Source organism: Colius striatus, chromosome 5, assembly GCF_028858725.1.
Source record: "Colius striatus isolate bColStr4 chromosome 5, bColStr4.1.hap1, whole genome shotgun sequence".
In the NCBI taxonomy this organism is placed as follows: domain Eukaryota; kingdom Metazoa; phylum Chordata; class Aves; order Coliiformes; family Coliidae; genus Colius; species Colius striatus.
This window is the reverse complement of record NC_084763.1, coordinates 44,396,648-44,416,830: the sequence shown is the minus strand read 5'-3', so window position 1 is coordinate 44,416,830 and position 20,183 is coordinate 44,396,648. Positions and strand designations below refer to the sequence as shown.

General features: G+C 43.2%; 2 protein-coding genes and 1 long non-coding RNA gene across 11 annotated transcripts in view; 2 read left to right on the top strand and 1 right to left on the bottom strand.

Moving 5' to 3' along the window:
- Window positions 1-13,347, bottom strand: part of WDR37 (WD repeat domain 37) — a 59,813-nt gene extending 46,466 nt beyond the window's left edge. For 3 of the 8 annotated variants that reach the window (XR_009818740.1, XR_009818739.1, XM_061996354.1), the window contains exon 1: window positions 12,948-13,347. The gene's annotated coding sequence lies outside the window, so the exon portion shown is untranslated. Of the gene's footprint in view, window positions 1-2,808; window positions 2,841-7,390; window positions 7,483-7,502; window positions 7,686-8,082; window positions 8,255-12,947 lie in introns of those variants that run through there. The other 5 variants (XM_061996357.1, XM_061996356.1, XM_061996359.1 and 2 more) reach the window with 5 other exon arrangements.
- On the top strand, window positions 8,361-12,213 carry LOC133625468 (uncharacterized). Its single transcript, XR_009818741.1, has 3 exons — window positions 8,361-8,800; window positions 8,957-9,014; window positions 9,264-12,213. It is a non-coding gene; the product is annotated as an uncharacterized LOC133625468 (long non-coding RNA).
- A 274-nt stretch (window positions 13,348-13,621) lies between the features above and the next one.
- Window positions 13,622-19,843, top strand: LOC104551450 (isopentenyl-diphosphate Delta-isomerase 1). Of its 2 annotated transcripts, none has more exons than XM_061996470.1 (5): window positions 13,622-13,719; window positions 14,758-14,921; window positions 15,988-16,080; window positions 17,354-17,484; window positions 17,997-19,843. In XM_061996470.1, exons 2-5 carry the CDS (start codon window positions 14,780-14,782, stop codon window positions 18,312-18,314), a joined length of 684 nt encoding a protein of 227 aa, XP_061852454.1. In that variant the 5' UTR covers window positions 13,622-13,719; window positions 14,758-14,779; the 3' UTR covers window positions 18,315-19,843. The 2 variants fall into 2 exon arrangements, with proteins under 2 accessions (XP_061852454.1, XP_061852453.1); XM_061996469.1 differs by lacking the exon at window positions 13,622-13,719 and adding an exon at window positions 13,838-14,122.
- Window positions 19,844-20,183: the final 340 nt, after the last annotated feature.

Sequence of the window (20,183 nt, the reverse complement as noted above, 5' to 3'; positions counted from 1 at the left end):
AGACATTTCAAATATTTTACAATTACTTGAAATTTTTCAATTGAGAACAAAATAAAAATTCATTCTCCAGCATTAATGATTTCTGAAACAACAGTTACAACTTAAAACAGCTGCAACAGTCTGCAGAGAAATAGGAGAGCAGAGTTGGCAAAGCTAACAAGGCAACTGAGCTTCCTTTTAAAAAAGTTGATCAGAGAAAATGTAAACCAAACCCAGGGCCACTTCCAATTTAATATCTACCAACACATGAGATCTCAAGCTAGAAATGAGCACCATTGCTATCAACAAGACGAGGCATCAACCAGTTCGGGGAGGTTGACACTGTATTTTCAGCTTTTTATCATATCATAAAGCCAAGGAAAAGCATACCTTACCAAAACACAGTATGCTCCATGAACAAAAGCAGTCTCAATTTTGCTCTGTTTTTTATACCACAAAATGAAAACACAAAGATACATAAATTTCTATCAAAGTGAGACTAAATTAAGGTTTTGATGTCCAACCATCCTCAAGGTCCCATATTAAAAAACTGCCTATTTTAATTAGCTTTTGAAACATCTGAGTTCCAGTAAGCTGACACCAATTTTACAGTGAATCTAAAATAAAATTCAGGTTGCACTGGGGTCTTGTACTGCACTGAAATCATTTTGTTCATTTCCTCTGGAGTCTGCACAGTCTTTCCCTGCACCTAATCCCATGAGAGCTTTTTATGTGTGATTAATCAGTAGTAACTAATCAGTTCTATTCACAAATTAAAGAAGAAAGAAGAGAAAGAACTACCATTGTACAGTTTTTGTTTAGTTTTGTTTTAGTTCAGTTTAGTTTAGTTTTGATGAGATTTCTCTACCATGGAAAGACAGGAGTGAAATTTAGTCATAAAAAGCCCATCTCACAAACAAGTTATTGTCGATTTTCTGGGCTTCACTAAGAATCTTCCTATTCTTGGACATATGGTCAAGAATTAGGAACAGGTTTTCAGTGCTCATCACGTTTCTTTTTAAAATAGGATAAGATCACGAACACATGTATACTTTCCTCTCTTCCACTCTCCTTTCTATCCCCCCCGAGAAGCACTCTTTCCATGTCTTTCAGTTTACCAGTACCTGTAGTGTTTGGGAGTACTTTTTAAGGTGAGAAGCGCACACAGAGATGTGTTAGTTTTAGATCTATAAATACACAGTTACAGATGATCACATAAATCATGTAACAGTTTAATTTGAACTCTGTGAAAGAAAAATCTAAATTCTAATTCTTGCCAGATATTACTCCTGAGTTGTAACTATGTACCAAAATATTAGTATAGCTTATGCCTTACCAGGCATCATTTTAATTATGTTAAATTCCACTTGCCCTCTGCCGCCAAGGTACTTCAGTTTCAAAGAAACTTTGCCAAGAAACATCCCTTTGTGGATTGATTCATAAAATCATGGAATGGTTTAGGCTGGAAAGGTAGTCTAGTCCCTCTGCAATGACCAGGGACATAATCTAATCCAACCTGATCTCAAATGTTTCTAGACACGGGCCACCTACCACCTCTCTGGGCAACCTCTTCCAGTGTTTTTCTACCCTTATTGTAAAAAAAAAATTCCTTATATGTAGTCTGAATCTACACTCTTAGTTTAAAACCATGACACCTTGTCCTTTCACTATATCAGGTGCTGGTAAAAAGTCTCTCTCCATCTTTCTTACAAGTCCCCTGTAAATATTGAAAGGCCACCATAAGGTCTCCCTAGAGACTCCTCCAGGCTGAACAACCCCAACTCTCTCAATCTTTCTTTACAGGAGAGGTATCCATCCCTCAGATCATTTTCCTGGCTTTCCTCTGGACCTGCTCCAACAAGTCCACATGTCTTGTACCACTGGCTTTCTGGGCTGCAAGCATACATTGCTGCTCATCCACTGGTATCCTCAAGTCCTCTGTAGAGCTAAATCCCTTCACCCCCCAGTCTATACTGATATTAGGGATTGCTCCAACCCATGTACAGGACTTTTCACTTGGCTTTGTCAAACTTCATGAGGTTCATGTGAGCCCACTCCTCAAGTTTGTCAAGGACCCTCTGGATGGTATCTTTTCCCTCAAGCCAATCAACTGCACCACTCACTATCAGTACATATGGATTTGGCCATCTATACACTCTAGCATGTAGAATTTAAAGGGACACAATCAAATAAATGAGATTACATTTTTACATAGTGAAATTCTCATATTAACCACATAAAAGTTCTTAGTTTCACAGCTCATAAGCAAACAGAAAAAACGAGGTAAGAAACACCTCCAAGATTTGGCAGCAGCACTTCACCTGCAGCCCGTGTCACTGCCAGTAACCGCACTCTCCCCATGCACCAGCATGACCAGTCACTCATGCATGTTCTGGAGAGAGCAACATGCACACTCCTCCCCAGGCACACAGCCAGAGCAAAGCTGCAACCAAAGAGGCAACAAGCAACCATGTGCATACAGAGGACAAGCCAAGGAGGACTAGCTTCACCATCTTCAGTATCGGTCTGAATTCCACTAGATTTCCTTTAAAACTTTCAGTAAGGGAGTAATAATTAAATAGGTTTTAGAACCAGGATGTAAATTCAGTTTTAAAAAGTGATGTGTCCCTTTAAATATTGACTTTGCTTTGACAATTTCAGAACCATTTTGAGGCTAATTGCAACAGTAAGCAGCTATAGGTTTTGCAAGAGTAGATTGGACAAAATAGATCCTTGGCAATATGATGTTAAAAAAATAAATAAGGTGCTCATTTCTAGCAGTTACCTGATTCCCCTTATTACATAAGGTTTTCAAACAATGAAAGTTACCTGTCCAGAATATCAGAGTCATGTTACATATCCTATGAAAACCATATTAAATATTGATTAGTGAAACAGTCAGTAGTATACAAACCAGTCAAAGTCTTTCACATTTTTGAAACTTCCGCAGTTAAAATACACCAGACTACAAGAACAGGTATGCAGGAAAACATCAATACAAGTCAAGGCTAAGTACCAAATCCCAGTCAAATAAAGTAAGAAAAGAAAGGCTTCAAAACAACCCATTATGTATTGCTAGTCAGATGTAGTTAATCATAACTTTCAAGTGTTGCAAATGGGTGCTGAAAAGATAAATTCATTAAATTTACCTTCCTTCTACTAGTAATATTTCTATTAGGATGAAAAATCACCAAGAAGTATGGGACTCTTGCTTCCTGAAGTAAATGAAGCTGAATTTACAACAGTTAACAATTAGCAAGAGTTTAAAAATGCTGAACTTTACAGGAAAAAAAAAAACAACAAAAAAACAACAAAAAAAATACAAAAAAAAGGAGGGGAAGAGTGTTGTGTTACTAAATTATCCTCATTAAGGGTGGCAGTTCACAAGTACTGTATTATTAAAAAGTGAGCTTATGAGACATATTGAGCTTTTCAATTGACCAATCATTTTGCAAAATGTTATGTTTGCAAAGTGCTCGTCACACAATGATCTGTCAAAGCCTCAATAGAAAAGTACCAAATGAATTTCTGACCAAGTCAATAAGCAGAAGTAGAGAGAAAAAGATGTCCTGGAAAATATCTAGACTGCAGCTAATAACTACTTTCTGAATGCAAAGACACTTCAGTATTCCAGTTATGCTGTTTAATTAAACCCACAGCCTATTTTACGGTGCGTTAAATTAAAGTTCTGCCACCTACCTTTCTGTAACAGATGTTACCATGTATTCAGTCACTGGAAATACTTTGCCAGAGTAACAGTAAAGAGCAGATGTGTAAGCAATTACTGGTTTATTCAGCTACAAGAGAGAAATGGCAACAAAGTGCACACACTGTTCTTACTAGACTTAAAAATCCACAGCAGAAATCAACTAATTCTGTTTTATGACTGCTTCAACTCTGGAACACAGAACAAGCAGACTGCTGAAAGGAAAGAGCTCCTGGGGTACGCCTGATGCTGGAGTCAAGGAGAAAATCTGTTTTAAGAAGTGTCAGAGCACAGACAGAATGGCTGCAGTATTGCATTTCCTTTTTTGTTCATTCAAAACAATGCACCAGTATGTAAAAGGGAAAGCATCAGGAAGTTTCAGTAACATCTCTTACCCACGATTACCCTGTTCCATTTTGTTTAGAGTTTAGAAACAGTAATATTTACTGGATGGTGTCAAAAAAAAAGAAAAACCTCAACAAAATGAAACAAAAAAGTAACAAAAAAACCCACAAAATAAAACACAGAAACAAAGTTACTGTATTTGTGTATGCTCTTAAATCTCTTAGTCTCCCGTCTCTCATTTTCAAACATGGTTAACAAAAAGATCTCAGCATATACTACATAAGATACACAGGCGTTTTTAAGGTAGTAAATATTGTCCTGTGCAACATTAAAGCCTTATAATACAAGGATGTCAATTAACATGTTTGGGGTTTGGGTTTTTTCCCACAAAGCAGGGAAGGAAAGAATAAAGAGGAGAATTATTAAGTTGTTAATCACATGTAACTTGGTTTGACAGCACTACTCGTGAATTAAAGGAATTTAAGTATTGATGTATGCCACTACAATCTTTATTAATATGCAAAGAAATAAAATTTAAAGGAGTAAAATTTCCATGTTGAGGTCTTTCAGTGAATTATTTGTTTCAAGAATATTGTACATTGAAGTGCCATTAATTAAATGCAAGTGCCAAGAACATAGCACACCTGAGAAAGATCAGGCTAAACAGACATCTTTGTAAGACTAGCTGTCTCGCTAAAGACAAAATATTTAGGAAACAAAACCATTCTTGATCATCACAGATGATGCTAGAACTGCTGCTAAGTGTACTGAAACCTTATGAAACCCACTTCAGCATTACAACTTTTATTTCTTCCTAAATTTAGTGCAGCATATTTTCAAATAAAACTGAATGTTCCTTGAAATGTAAAAGGGGAAAGCATCCACCACTGAAACGGTAACAATCTGCCTTCAACAGAAAGCATAGCAAAGAAGCTGTATCAATGAATTTTAAGTATCCTATAGGGCTGGAAATCAACGATAAAAGCTTTAACACTTTACCGAGTGCCTACTCTAAGCAAGCTCCTAACACCAACATCCAAGCATAAACCAGTCCGGTTCTGCTGCCAGCAATCTTTGATCTTGCAAATTCAACTACGTCAGCAAATGCTGCAATCACACCAAAACGCAGTGCAGATCCACCCTGAGAAAAAGCTGACTAAGAAGCAATACTCTCAACCATACAGGTCTATTTTAACCAATATTAAAAACCAATAATTATAAAACTTGGATTTTTTTTTTTCATTTAGAATATGGAAGAAATCTGCCTGGGTCCACTAATAATCATCAGACCAAAACCTGTTAAGTGAAATTGCTGATATCTTGAAAGCATACTACTTTCCTTTGAGATCTGTGCCACCTAAGCTCAACAAGTGTGCTCACTATTTCAACTAGTTTAAATGCACAGGGTACAATATAGTCTTACATTTAACACGTTAGTTACCTATAAGCAGATACTGCAGCTTGGTTTATTAATAGGTATGGGTTAGCTGACTTTATTGAAGAGTTCAACAGACAGCATCAGGTCCTGTTGAATTTCTTACTGCTAGTTAAATCCTAAAGTATGTTTGAAAGCTACTCTACTTCTTTAGCTGTTTCACAGACATGGTAGCTTCCATTCCTGTATTAGCAAATCCCTAATAGCCTAGAATTAGTCTGCATGCATGCTCAGGTATGCAAATCCAAGACCTGAGGGCAAGGAATCCTAAGGAAGTTCAAAAGCAAAGGTGGTTTAACCAGGTATTTAAGGAAGCACTGAATCGCATTCAGAGGACAGACCGTTATTGTGCTAGTCTCTAAGCAAACTTAGGTACTTATTACCAATGTACTAGATAAATTGCTATTATGCTTTCATGCAAGTGGAGTGCCCTCTAATACCATTGCTTTTCATTTGCGAATATACAACTTGCTAATAAATTAGAAGCTTTCACTGCTTAAGGCTTCAACAAAAGCAAGTAACTTTGATGCTGTAATACATTCAGCAAGCTTTTTTGAAGCAATAAACCTTTGCACAGCACATTACTGAAACATTTCCTCATACGGCCTACCACAGAGAATGACCAAATCTTTCAATATGACGTGTAACAGCAACACAAGTACCCAGTCCTTCCATCTTGAAACACCAACAGTCTCAAAATGATCAGTATCACTCAAGGCTGAGAAAATAACAAATCATTCTGGCTTCTAAGGAAACCATCACAATTCCTGTCCTTTCCTCAGTGGTCATGTAGAGAGTACTAACAAACATTCCCCGCAGAAGTCTGAAGCTGTGGCCTCCAGAACAAGCCCTTTACCCCTGCCTTCACCTTGCAAGACAAGCTACTAGTCTTAGCTACAAAATTTAAAAATTCCATGATTTTAAATGATCTCTATCTCCTCTCAAACACATAAAATGCAATACCACTTCATTTCTCCTTACTTGTCACATACTAGTTCTGGCTTGCAATTTCTGGCTTTTGTAAAAGTGCCACTATCAGCACTTAGAATATTTCTCCCATGACTGTACTAACACTCTCAAGCATTTCAGTTCACACAAGAAAATGCATCCTTTAAACAAGTGCTAAATTTAAGAGAAAGGTGGTGGAAGGGCACGTCTAAGATGAGACAGCCTCATCTTAAGAGTTACCTTTAGATTTCATGCAATAAATGTAGTTTAGAGACAAAGGCTAAAAAAAACAACTGGCATTTAAAACAAAAAACACAACAACAAACAAAAACAACATCACAGTGGCCTCTGCCTTAAATTCTAACGTTTGGTGCAAAGAGACACATTAGGGTTGACACATAGGAATACAAGATCTTATCTAATGTAAACTACTTATTAGAAAATACATTTGAGGATCCTAGAGGTTACCAACTCACTTTCAAAAACACAAGCAAGCAAGTTTGCTTGGAAAACAGAAGAATAATACTGTGAAGTTGCAAAATTGGTGCCTGAACAATAAGTGTTTGTATAATTTCAAGGTGTACTCAATGACACTGAATCACTTCAAAGAGCTGCTCCACCAGTTCTTTATGTAAGTCTTCCATGGATTACTGTTACAGAACACATACTTTAACATGCTATAACGAAACAAACTTTGACAGGCAGGAAGATGTAGCAAGAGGGATTAAGGCATATATAGATGTCTCTTTTCTCACAAACACCAAGATGTCCTTGAATAAGGGTTCAAGGCTTAAAAAGTTTTCCTTGTCTCTGCATAAACACAATCTTTTAATTTCCTTCTACAACTGGAATCCAACATCAATGCAACCTCTGAATATATTAAGCTCATTAGTTCTTCCCTCAAATTTGTTTTCACCGTTTGTAGGTCAGGAAAGAGAGACACACTACAAATGGCTCTTTACAGACATAACTCTTACCAATCTCAGATGGCACCAAGTCATCCTCCCACTGCCAAAGGCCAGATCTACCCCATCCCATCTCAAGCACTTCCTTTCCTCATGCAATTGTGAACCACTTCAGGGAACCTACGTGTTTCATTTTTACTCCATTTCAACACGTATCAGAGGATCTGAACTCAATCTGTGAGCTAAAGAGGTACTGCACTTCGCTTGTCGTTAGGATATGCAGTAGCACACAAAGTTAGGGAGCAGGCTCCTCCGCAGCCACCCTTGGATTCAGTCTGCAGACCGGAGCCATCCCTACAGCCTCGGGCTGGAAGTGGTAAAAGAAAAATAAAATATCACTTTAAAAAAAAAAAATCTCAAGAGATAGGAGAGGGAAAAGGGCTTATTTTGGGTTATTACGTTTTTAAAGACAGAACGTGCAAGTCATTTCCCGCGGAAACACAGCGGAATGGGTCTGGGAAGGGTGCGGAGGCAGGAGCCCCGCTTCTCGCCAGGGCCGTGAGGTTGCGGCGGAGCGGTGTCGGGAGCGCCCGCTGCCCGCGCCGCCCTCGCTCCCCCCGCCTCTGCCGCCCCCGCAGCCCCTCGGGGGAGCCGCTGCCGCCGCCGGCGGGCCAGGGGCGGGAGGGTCGCCGGGCAGAAAGATGGCGGAGGGTCTCCGCTGAAGAGAGCGGGGATGGGGGGGCGCCACGGCCCCCCGCACTCACCTGTCAGCCACAGCCGGGGCGGCGGGCGGGAAGGGGCAGGGCCGCGGGCGCCGGGGAGAAGGAGGGGAGGGAGAAGGAGGGGAAGAAGGAGGAGGAGAAGGGCGGGAGGGGCAACGACGGCAGCGACGAGCCCCGCGCTGCGCTTCGGCCGCGCGCGCCTCCCTGCTGAGGAGCCCTCACTGCCACATCCGGCGGCGGGCGGAAGCACCGCGCGGCCCCCGCTGGCCGCTATGGCGACGGCCCGGGCCCAGCAGAGCCGCGCGCCGCCGCCAGGCACGGGCCGCCAGGCACGGGCCGCCAGCCCGCTGGCCCCAGCCTCGCGCGGCCTGTGCCCGCGGGCGCAGGGAGGCCACCAGAGACGGGCTCGCTGGGGGCGGATGCCGCAAACCCTGGAAGATGAGCACCTGAGCCCACATCTCGCGTGTGCCGCCTTTCACCTGAGCAGTGGCAAGGAGCATAGAGCGTATCAGGCGGCCGCGACGGGGGCGAACGGCTGCACAACCCCGCCACGCTCCTCCGCGCTGTTAGTGTAGTGCTCATCTTTAGAAAGCGGCCCGAGTGAACCCCTGGGGACTCAGAAGGGAGGATTAACCTTTCCAGAAACACCACTGAAATTCGGAATACGGAATGGCTGGAAAACACCGAATCTGGACTTCTACTGCATCCGCAGGCGATGTGACAGAAACAGTGGATCAAAGCTAACCACTACATTCTGCAAGTAGGCTGTTCGCTTTGAAGTTTACAAGACATAATTGAAATGTGATTAATCCCTTTGCTGATTAACACTTAGAAGAAACCTTCACCTAAAATTCATTGTAAGAGATTGTGAAAGTCAAAAGAGGTCGTTGCCTAATTATTTTCTCTCTTCCGGCAGATTATCTGGCTGCCTCAGAAGAGGTCTGTGAGAAGGCCAGATGAACATGTGCCTCAGAGTAAGGGCTTTTTTTCTTTTCATGTGCTTCCCAGCTACAAGTATGCCTGCTGTTCTCTTTTGTCTTCACTTTCCTTTCTACCTCCTTCTGTGTAGTCATGTCTTAATTGCAGCTCTGTTAACATTGACAAAAGTAGTGTTTTATACTTAATCACTACCATCTTTTTCATCACTGGAGGTCATTCCACAAAGTAACCAGCCTACCTGGTTGAGAAGTTCCTCTAATTTTAGTCTATTTCCTTCTTCAAAGCCACCAAGAGGAAGGGAGCTAAAGAGTTTTAAGAAGAGGAAAAGGACGGAGACTTAACAGGCAAAAGAAGATGGACAAGAAGTAGAACAGAGTTGCCTGAGAGGAAGCCTGAACACAACCTCACCAAATGCCACTGCTTGATGCTTTGAATTCTCTTTATAGCTGGAGTTCTCTCAGCCCTCTCAGTCAAGTCCAAACTCGAGTCCTCAGCTATTCAGTTCCTAACTAAACAGTTTTTTTCAGCTTCTATTCCTACCAAAATTGCTTCACCCTAATATAATTGTACTGTACCATAACAATTTTAGCTACAAGTATGAAATAAAAAATGTCCAGTTAGAGCACAAGGATCCAGTTTGAGATGTCCCAGGTAACTCAGCCTCTGGAGCAGCTCACTGTCTGGCCTTTTTTCTTTGTCCTGAAGAAATGTAAAATACTGCAATATGAAAAGACAGAGGCTTGAAGAGCTCTGTATTTGATACAGGGTGACTCTGACCTGAAAGTTAATGGGTGCAGTTGCTTTTTCATGAGCAAAGAAAGTGGCCTGTTGCACTCTAGCCCTGTTACTGGTTTGGTTTTGTCATGGAGTTGCAGGCACTGTGTAATGTAAAGGAATGAGTACAGAACAAAAATCTGTTCCTGCTTTTCACAAAGTAGTATAGATAGCTATACAGGAGCCTAGAGCAACAGGGGCAGTACTAGTTACCATCAACAGCTAAGAAGCTTTTTTTAATGGGCATTACAGTAAACAGAGTGGCCAATGCTTGATTGTCCTGGACATCACTTTCCAGATCTACTTCTGTGGCCATGGCTAGACTTGAGAAAACAAGATACAGGGCTTAGGAAACCAGTAACAGAATAGAATAATAGCTGAAACTCTCAATCAAGATTTTCCAGACCTGTAAAAGTAGCAGGAAGAGCCAGTGCTTCCTGTCCAGAGCTCGAACAAAAATAAAGGAAACAGAAAAGCAGTTCTAGAGGAGAAAAGCACTCCAGCGTTATTTCTTCCTTCATATAGGAAACCTGCTAATAACTCCTTCCCAAAAGAGCAGTTTCCTACATCATTAGTAATCACATTGTGCTGTACAAAAACATTTGGAAGTCATCCATCACAGCACTTTTTCCATCATAATTGAGACAGCAAATGTAAATGCAAATACAGCATCCTCCTTCTATAGCATACATGTATTACATTTTTACTACAAAAAGTCTTCTCTGAAGTGAGCTGGACCCAACCCACTCTCCTGAAACAGGCCTTTTAAGAAAGAAGAATCAAGCAAACAACAGCAGATTAGTTAGGACTGGGAGGTATTTATCTTCCAATTCGGATAAAGCCCTGGCTGTTATTTCTTCTGCACATAAGCGTTATCACTTAGACAAATGTTTCCTGAAGAGCTCTGACTCAGAGCAGACCTTCAAGAAGGATCCTCCAGGGAGACCAGGAATGACGATAGCTGTATGGCTCAGGAAAGTGAACTGGAAGTCTTAAACATTAGAAGTGAACAGGAAGCTTAAAAAGAGGCAGGTTAGATGTAAAGGGTGGGAAAAACCCTTATTTTTCCTTGGCAAAGCTGAAAACTGCGTAGAGGCATGTCTCAAGAGCCTATGCATTCTAGGCTGGGATCAGGTCCCATCTTTGGTCAGCACTTACTTCATTCTCACTTAACTTACTGGAGAACTAAGATCTTCTCCTCCAATTAGGTGATGGTTGCATTTCCCTTTATCTTAGTAGACAGCAAAATTGTGTCAGTGATTTGCAGCTGTTTTCAGGTGAAGTGAGAGACTTTCCAATGATGACAAGAAACTGCTTTTCCCTCATTTGGTAGAGCGTCTGGAAACTGTCAGCAGACTTCAAGAGATGCACAAATGAAATCAATTCTCAAAGGAATGTGTATGTCACTTCAGGCATGCTTCTGTTTATATGAGATGGGAGTCAAAGTTCTGAGGTTTCAGTGAAATATATACCAGTACAAAAATGAGGGTGTTTTGTTTTCAACACAAATGGCTTGTTTGAATGTACAGGGCAAGCCTAGAGGGGAGAGAAAGAGGATACAGGTGACACAAAACACCTGATCCTGAAAGTGTCTTCAGTTAAAAGGCTTGGCAGGTCTCTCTCTTGTCTGTTCTATGGAAAGGGTTCATTTTGGTGCTCTCATCTTTTTTGGCTGCTTTTTTACCATTGTCCACCAGGACTTGTCAGGACGGTGCACAGCAACATTGCTCCAGGTGAAGGGCTTTGTTTGTCTGCATAAGACAGGAACTGTAGTTGTTTCTTACAGTTAGGTTCTGAAATGCCTGTGCAATAGTTCTCAGTTATTATTAGAGAAAAAAAATCTGATTTCTTTCCCCATTGTCCACAGGGACATTTTTCTGGTATCCCTCCCCTGTGTAGCCTGAACGTCACGGTGTACATTTGCTCCCTGGGATATGTCATACATCAGCTGTGCCCCACGTAGAGCCCATCTCTGTTTTTTAGGATAGAAGCCTCTATTCTAACAGAACACCACTCTCAGGAGGGCTGGTTGTTAACTCTTGTCTTCATACGAGATGCTGGTTTGTGTGGCCATCTCAGTAGTTAAAGACTGTTTTTGATTGATTTGTGTAGCCTGTATTTGGTTACATGAGGAGAATGACAGCATAACAAAAATTGACAGATTTTTTTCATCTGCAACAACAAAATTACCAAGTGATTGATAAGGTGAAGGATGTTCTCAGTATTTCTACAAAGTTCAATCTCCAGTTACTACATTTTCATCCTGAAGAGTGACTCAGGACAAAAAATAATCTCTGTATGTTTCAGTCTGAGAGTGCATATTAATGATTATTGTACTTGTGTTAACAGATATTACATTTGTAATGTGTTAATGAATAGCACAGTATTAACATTAAATTTGTGTTTTCTGTAGTTGAAGGGACACGGAGCAGCTGGCACAATCTTAAATATATCTACATTTTTTTTTTACTTCTATGCTCTCCAGCACTCAAACCACTTCCTACCCTTTATCTCCCTTCAGCTCTGCACAGAGGAACCCCTGTAAGATATCCCCCTTCTAACATATTAACCATCAGTTTGAACAGTTTGTTCTGCTAATGATATCTCCAAAGGCCATCTGTCCTCTTCACAAGCAAAATCAAACCAGACTCAAACGCTGGAACATGAGCTGAGAGGCAATCAGAAAGAGTGATGCCTCCAAGACATGTGAAATGTCATTTCTAGGGCTTTTATGGGATCTTAACCATAACATAACTACAGGCAGGTGATACACCAGCAAAAGAAGTCTTGCTTGGAAGATACTCAGCTATAGTGGTATGGAGTTTCTCTGCCTTTGGACTGTGTGTGCACATCTAGAAATACTCTGAACAGTTCATCTTGACATCTGGACTATGCTTGATTCCTATCCAGAAACTGGGTGTTTCTCTGACTTTTAAAGAGCTTAACGAGTTGTGCAGTGTCAGAGCTTAACTAAGACTGTAACTGTCTTCTACAAACTGTAGCTGTCAGTGAAGAAGGGAAGACAACCGACCAGTATTCCCCATCTGGGAGTGCCACAGGCTGTGATCTGTATGGCACACACTGATCCTCTTTAATTCAAGGGCAAATACAGAGCAAATAAGAACGTTCAAGATTTATGTGCTAGGCTGCCAAAAAGGCCTGCAACTGTATAGCTTCTCAGTTATAGCATCTACCTTAGAGAACGCTCCCAGACCTGATCAGAAATCCAATCCTGGAACGGTTTGCCCCAGACACGGGCAGTGCAGGAGCTGCCACTTTGGTGCGATCCTTCAGTTTTCCTGCGGGGGCGAAAAGACAAAAAGCAAGGCTTAACGTTAGCAATACTCGACCCTCCCAAGCGCGGGTATAAGGCGCCTGTCATAGTTGCAAGTCACAGCAACTGCAGTCGCTCCGCAGATGACGGCCTGGCGGCCGCGCACCCCACGACCCGCCCCGCGCCGCGCCGCGCCAGCTGCCGCCGCTCGGCCGTGCGCCCCGGCACATCCCCGCAGCCACGGTGCCGTGAGGCAGCGCCTCGCCGCTGCTGCGCAGCCGGAGCGCGGGCCGCTGCCGGGGCGGCCACCGCAGCGCTGCCCGGACCGCGCCCTGCCGCAACGCCGGCGCGCCGGGGGCGGGGCCGCGGCCTGTCCCGCGCTCCCGTTGGCCGTCCCGCCGCCACTCGCGCTCCGCATTGGCCGGCGCTGCCGCCAGCGGTGGGTGCCGCCCCCGGCAGCCGCCGTCCCCGGCCGCCGCGCGGCGGTGGGGCGATCGGGCGATGCTCTGACGTCGGCGTCCCGCGGCGCTGCCATTGGCGGCGGCGGCGTGACGGGCGATGTGGCGCGTGCTGCGGCGGGCCGCGCCGGGGGGCGGCCGCGGAGCTGCCGTCCTTCAGGGCCTGCGCCGGTGCCGCCTCTGCCGCGCGTGGGGCAGCCGCCAGCCGCTCGCCGGCAACGCCTGGGCCCGCAGGTGAGGCGCGGCGCGGGACCGAACGGAGGGGCCGCGGCCGCCTCGCGACGGGGAGACGGCTGCCGAGGGGCCGGGCTGCGGAGAGGGGGAGCGGGGCTCGGCGGCCGCGGAGGGCTCGGGCGGCGGGCAGAGGCAGCGGCGCGAACGCTGGGCCCGGGTGCTGTTGCAGAGGTGCCGTGCGCTGGCCGGGGAAGCCGCGGTGCTGACGGAGGGCGAAAACTCGTGCACGTGGTGACTGGCGTTGTCAGTGTAACCCCGCGTTAGGGTCTGGCATGGTCAGATGTGTCCCGGGTGACACGGGGAATGGCATTTGCTGTACACTAACTAGCCTGTGGAAACGTGCCGTTGGGCGCAGCTGTCCTGCGGCAGCCGCTGCGTGGGCTTTCGGAGAAACACAGAACTTGTAAGCACCTACCAAATGTTGCTACATGGTTTGTGTCGTGGACAGGATATTTCAGAAATCCTAAGGCATGTCACACGCACATAAACGGGTGCACAGTTCACACAGTCGTAACAGGTGACGGGCCGGGAGCACAGTCTTATGAGGAGTGGCTGAGGGAGCTGGGGATATTTGGTCTGGAGAAGAAGAGGCTGAGAGGAGCCGTGATCACTTTCTACAGCTACATGAAAGAGGGCTGTAGTGACACAGGGGTCAGTCTCTTCACTCCAGTAATGAATGACAGGACATGAGGGAACGGGCTCAAGTTACACCAGGGCAGGTTTAGATTGGATATTGGGAAGAGCTTTTCCACCCACCGTGTTATCAGACACTGGCACAGGCTACCCAGGGAGGTGGTAGAGTCACCATCACTGGAGAAATTTAACGGATGTGTAGACGAGGTGCTGAGGGACATGGTTTAGTGATGGGCTTGACAGTGTTAAGTTAGTAGTTGGACTTAAAGGTATTTTCCAACCAGAACGATTCTATGATTATACACCATGTTAGAAGACTAGCCATTTGATTATTTCTTGCACTCTGCCCAAAACCTCATAGATGTTATTGTTACTGAATGTCTTTTCATTGTGGTTTTTTTTCAGTGGAACATTTGGTACCATCACGATGCCTGAGGTAAACACAGATCACCTGGATGAGCAGCAGGTGCAGCTCTTGGCAGAGATGTGCATCCTTATCGATGAAAATGATAATAAGATTGGAGCAGATACCAAGAAAAACTGTCACTTGAATGAAAACATTGATAAAGGTACAGCTTGCTTTCCTTCTGTTTGAACTGTTAAGTTGATGGAAGATTTTCAGAAATCTAGTCATGATTTTCAGGAATTCCTGTATGACTTGATCACAATGAACCTGTTTTAGCAAGGCGCTTGGACTACTTGATCTCTAAAGCCCCTTCTAACTCCTGCCATTCTGTGATGAAATGAAAACCTTGATGTCAAGCGGGTGTTGATCCAACCAGAGCAAGTACTTTCCCATACCCCGCTCCTCCCCCAGCTTACAATGTCTAATTGTAATAATATTGCAATTCGGAGGAACACACAGCTGGAGGCAGTAGCAAAGGAGAGAAATGTGTGATTGATAATCAATTTTTAGTCACATTTTTATGACAGAATAGCATGATTTTCTTATTAAAGACACCTGAATTCATGTACCTTTTCCTAAAGAATGACACTTGTTTCTTTACCACGTTCTTTTCAAGTAGAAAAGACTTTGACATTTTTCCCACTGAGTTCTACTTCACATAATGCTAACAGGAAAAGCCTTTTAAACAATTATTGTCACTGTAATGGCTCGTGGGTTTTATTTGAGGTTTGTTAGATTGATGAATCTCAGTAGTTTTGTGACCTCCTCCTGCGTAGTCAGGGGAAGCGTTTTCGTGATGAGTGAGGAGTAACAACTGAGTTACAGAAAACAGCAGTTGCACCGTTTTGGACTAAGTTTGTACTTTTGCAATTCCTGAAGCTTCCTGAAACGCCAGACAGTTTTCATGGGGGTTTTGAGTCATCTTTTTGTGATGGTGAGTTTGTGGATGCTGAGTCCTCCTTAGGAGTTTGCTCAAATGTGCATCTTGTGAATGGTGAATGAACCGAGCTTCTATTCAATTGTTGTTCTAAACACTTTCCAAGTTTTGGAATCAGCATAAGCTGACAGAGAAACCTAAATAATAGCCCTTGAGGTTTTTATCGAATCCTTGCTTCCTAATGTGTATCATTTCTGTTACCCAAAAATGATGGTGTTCTAAGCTCTTCAACTGTGTCTTCCTGGGGTTTTTTTCTCCTCTTAAATAGCTTTTTTCTTCTTGTTGTTTTTAGGTTTACTGCACCGAGCTTTCAGTGTTTTCTTATTTAACACAGAAAATAAACTGTTGCTTCAGCAGAGATCAAATGCAAAAATTACCTTTCCAGGTGAGTACTGAAATATGTTGTATTTATCAAAATGTTTTCTTGAAATCAATGTTTCGAAAAGGTGCCAGTCTTAATGCTGCAGTGTAACTAATTCTGAGCTTTTACAATTTACTTCGTTGGAGAAGAGACACTTTTAAGAGTTCGAGGTGTATTTGTCTGGTGGGTGAATTAAGATAATGGGAACACAAGCAGTGTTGCCCATCAAAATATGTGTGATCCTGTTTGCACAAGCGAAGAGTGTGTGGTGTTCACCTCCTCCACTGCAAGAGCCACTCACTGGGGTCGAAGCAGTTGCTCTGGGAGGTGTGGACAGTGTTGTCATTCCACTGTTAGACACGTAGCTGTTACATGGCAGAGCCCCGCCGCTTGGAAGCAGTTGCACTGTTTCAGTGAGATCTGGAGACCTTGATCTGTGTGTGTCTTAACACTTTTTTAAATACAGAAAAAGCGAGAGTGTGTAGCCAAAGTATGTAGTGCCTAATTTTTGGAGGCTCCTAAACTCTGTCAAATGTAAATGGAGAGGCATAAAAATAACGAATGAAAGGAGAAAAAGTTTACATGAGACGTGTTGGAGGAAACACGTATCTGTCTGTTGCAGAACTTTGGATGGAAAGCAAATTCTAGTGTTTCTAACTCTCTTGAACTTGAGGAGGAAAGACCTTTTTGTTCCTTCCAAGGGAATCTTTAGTTTAGAGGTTGCTTTTTTATTTTTTCCTTGACTGCAAACTAATCAAAGTGCTTGAGTGTGGTTTGTAGGAAATCTGACTCTGTTTTAGATGCTTTTGAGGTAGACTTCTACAGGGAAAAGGTTGGCTAATCACAGTTATTTCACATACCTGAGAAGTCATTTTTAAAACACTTGAAACATAGCATCGAGGATCTGTGCTTTAAACACAAGCATAAACTGCTTATTTACTTCTGCTCACTGTCAGATGGTCTTGAAGCACTGGGAATATTTTCAATGTTCTGTTGGTGTATAAACTCTCAAAAGTGATGCTTGTTAGCATTTGCAGGACAAACAAGGTCTTTATGAACTGGCTAAGTAGATGCTATCTTGGGTATGATAGTATGTGCAATGCAGTACTTGGTACAGGCAACTGGAAATTATAAAGAGGTGAAAAGACCTTCCTTGCTCTGAGACGCTTCTCTGCAAAGGATGTTGTGTTAATAACTGTCTTATGCCTGGTGGGGGCTTGATGGTGGGAGTTTTGGGGTTTTTTTTTCCCCAATGCTTTATACATATAAAAAATGTACCGACCCAAACTTCTTGCAGATTGTTTTACCAACACCTGTTGCAGTCATCCTCTGAGCCATCCACTAGAACTGGAAGAAAACAACGCTATGGGTGTTCGGAGAGCTGCACAGAGACGGCTGAAGGCAGAGCTGGGAATTCCCATGGAGCAGGTAAAGGAAGGAAGGAAGGAAGCAGAAATGGGAATTCTTGCCAGCGTTTGCCACTTTACAGGCAAACTGCATGTGGCAGGCAGGATCAGCCTGAAAGCTGAAAGTGCAGTCTAACTTTGCAGATGTGGAGAACTTGGTGAAGTTTGAGACTTCTTTGTATTTGAGTCGCAAAAGCAGATATTGTTAATTTGTTTTTAGAACATTGCACTCCTCAAAGTATCTCTGAGTCCAAGAGCAAGCCTGAAGGGTTGTGTTGCTGCAGGTGTGAGCGTGGGTGGGTGCATGCGTGTTTCCTAAACATGGGTGGGCAAGCAAGGTTGGCACCACACGTCCTTCCTGCAGCCCATCTCCCCACTTGAAGCTCTTCTTTACGAAGTAGTGCATTGCAGTTGTACATTTAGGGGGGAAAAGAGTGTTTAAGGAAGAGGGCAGTAGCTGGCAATTCCTCTGTAACACCTAGCAGTGCAGTTGTTCTGGTTTGGCACTGGTTCTGACAGGTGTTCTGGTTGTAGGTAACTCCAGAGGAGATCTCCTACCTGACACGAATCCACTACAAGGCCAAGTCGGATGGCATCTGGGGCGAACATGAGATCGACTATATCTTATTTGTACAGAAGGATGTCACGCTGAATCCCGACCCCAATGAGATCCAAAGCTACTGCTACGTCACACAGAAAGAACTCAAACAGCTCTTGGACAAAGCCTCCAAGAAGGAAGTTAAGATTACTCCCTGGTTTAAACTAATTGCAGAGACCTTTCTTTTTAAGTGGTGGGATAACTTATCCAACTTAAACAAATTTGTTGATCATGAAAAAATACACCGAATGTAAATAGCTGAGGTAAAACGATGCTGAAGGCTGGCAACCACGTGCTGGCTCATCCATGCTGTGGTAACTCCTGCCTCTTGAGTAGAAGCAGAAAATTGATTCACCTGGAGCAGATCTAACAAAAAACTGCATACAGAGATGCATATAGCTGATGTTTTTTCTTCTTTCTTCACCTCCTCTTCCCTCCAGCTTCTTCCTCTTGGGCAAGTTAGGCTTTATGTAGAACAGACAACTAACATTAAGTACCTGCCTGGGTTCACCCTTCTGTGTTACATGGTGTGACAGGGGGATGGCTCAGCCTGGCTTGCCCAGGGGGTAGGTACATCCTGACATAGCTCCATGGGCACAGGGGAGCTGGTGCCTCTTGCCCAGCCCCCCCAACCATACACCATGACACCTTCTAAAAGAGGGAGCACAAAAGAATTTGAGTTCTCTGTTGATGTTGAAAAGACTAGTTACCCAAAGGAAAACATCATTACTTCCATGCAATGGGGATGATTTGCATTGCAGAAAGCAAACCTCTTCAGCCACTGTACTCTCTAATTAACCAAACCCATACAAGCTTAAGTAATGGGATTGGCTGCATGGACTGAGTTTCACTTTGAAGTGCTGCAGTATGCATTACAGCTGTAGATAATGAACTTTGGGAGGGTGGCTTATTAAAAGAAAAAAGAGGTTAATTCTACCAGATGGCAGTGGCACCTGTTGAATATAGGAAGCAGCCCATCGTTGGAGAAGGGGAATGTATTCAGTGGCTCTTCTCAATCTTCCAGAAAACAAAGGAATCTCCAGACAACTGTTTTTCCCTGCAGTATATCTTCTTAACAGTCATTCCCACACAACTGAAACCCCTTGAAGTCCAGAATTCAAGATTTATGGGCTTACACCAGGTCTTAATTTCAATCAATCACAACAGAAGGCAGGAGCAAATCCTTTCTGATCTTGCAGTCAGTTGCTAGTGATAAGAGTGAAATGGAAGGGGCTTTTCATAAGAAGTAATCCAAGGGTATCTCCATTTGAATTAAATGTTTTTGGAGTTGTGTTTTTTTTCCCCAAAAATGGCTTAATGTGGTTTGTTAGCAGAGCACCTCACTTAGTTCTTAACTTCTCCCAGAGGTATCTTGAAGAAACAGGATGTTTCTAATAGCACTTCTTGCTTGTAAAACATGGTTGTAATTAGTCCGTGTCTGCTTTCAAGGAGAAACAAATCTTTCCCAGTGGTGAACACATTTCTCTTCCTCATGGCAGCGGTGACTACAGCACTGATACTTCCCTGCACCGACATCTCTGGGGGTTCAACGCTAACTTCTGCAGGCTTTAGAGACAGGTTAGATGTGTGCTGACCTGAACTGAGGTGTGTTATTGTGAAGCAAATGACTGTGGGTGAGGGAATAGTGATTCAACTTAACTGTAACAACTCTCTGGAATTCAGTGCAATTGGCCATGTGATCTAAGTAATGTATTGGAGAACTTTTCAAATACTTAAAATACTTCTTAAATAAAAGATCATGATTAAAATACCCAACCTAAAACCTTGGACTGTTGCTTTCTTTCCAGACTTTGAGCCACAGAGAGGAATATCTGCCATTGCTACACTATAAACAAACAGCAACATGCCCAGGGAACGTCACTGATACAGTGTCATGGGAGTAGCAGGGCAAAAATTTGTTTTACCAAAGCTCTACTTTTCCCGTTCCAAGGGCCAGCTTGGAGCAAAAGTTGACAAAACACATCGTGAAGTGGAAATAATGTGTTTAAGGAAACAGAAAACAAAACTTTGCCACATAAAAACCCTTACAAGTTTTGCCGTTAAAGTTTTTCTTGACATTGAATTTCTTTGCAGGATTAGTTCCGCTTTTTAGTAGTGAATTT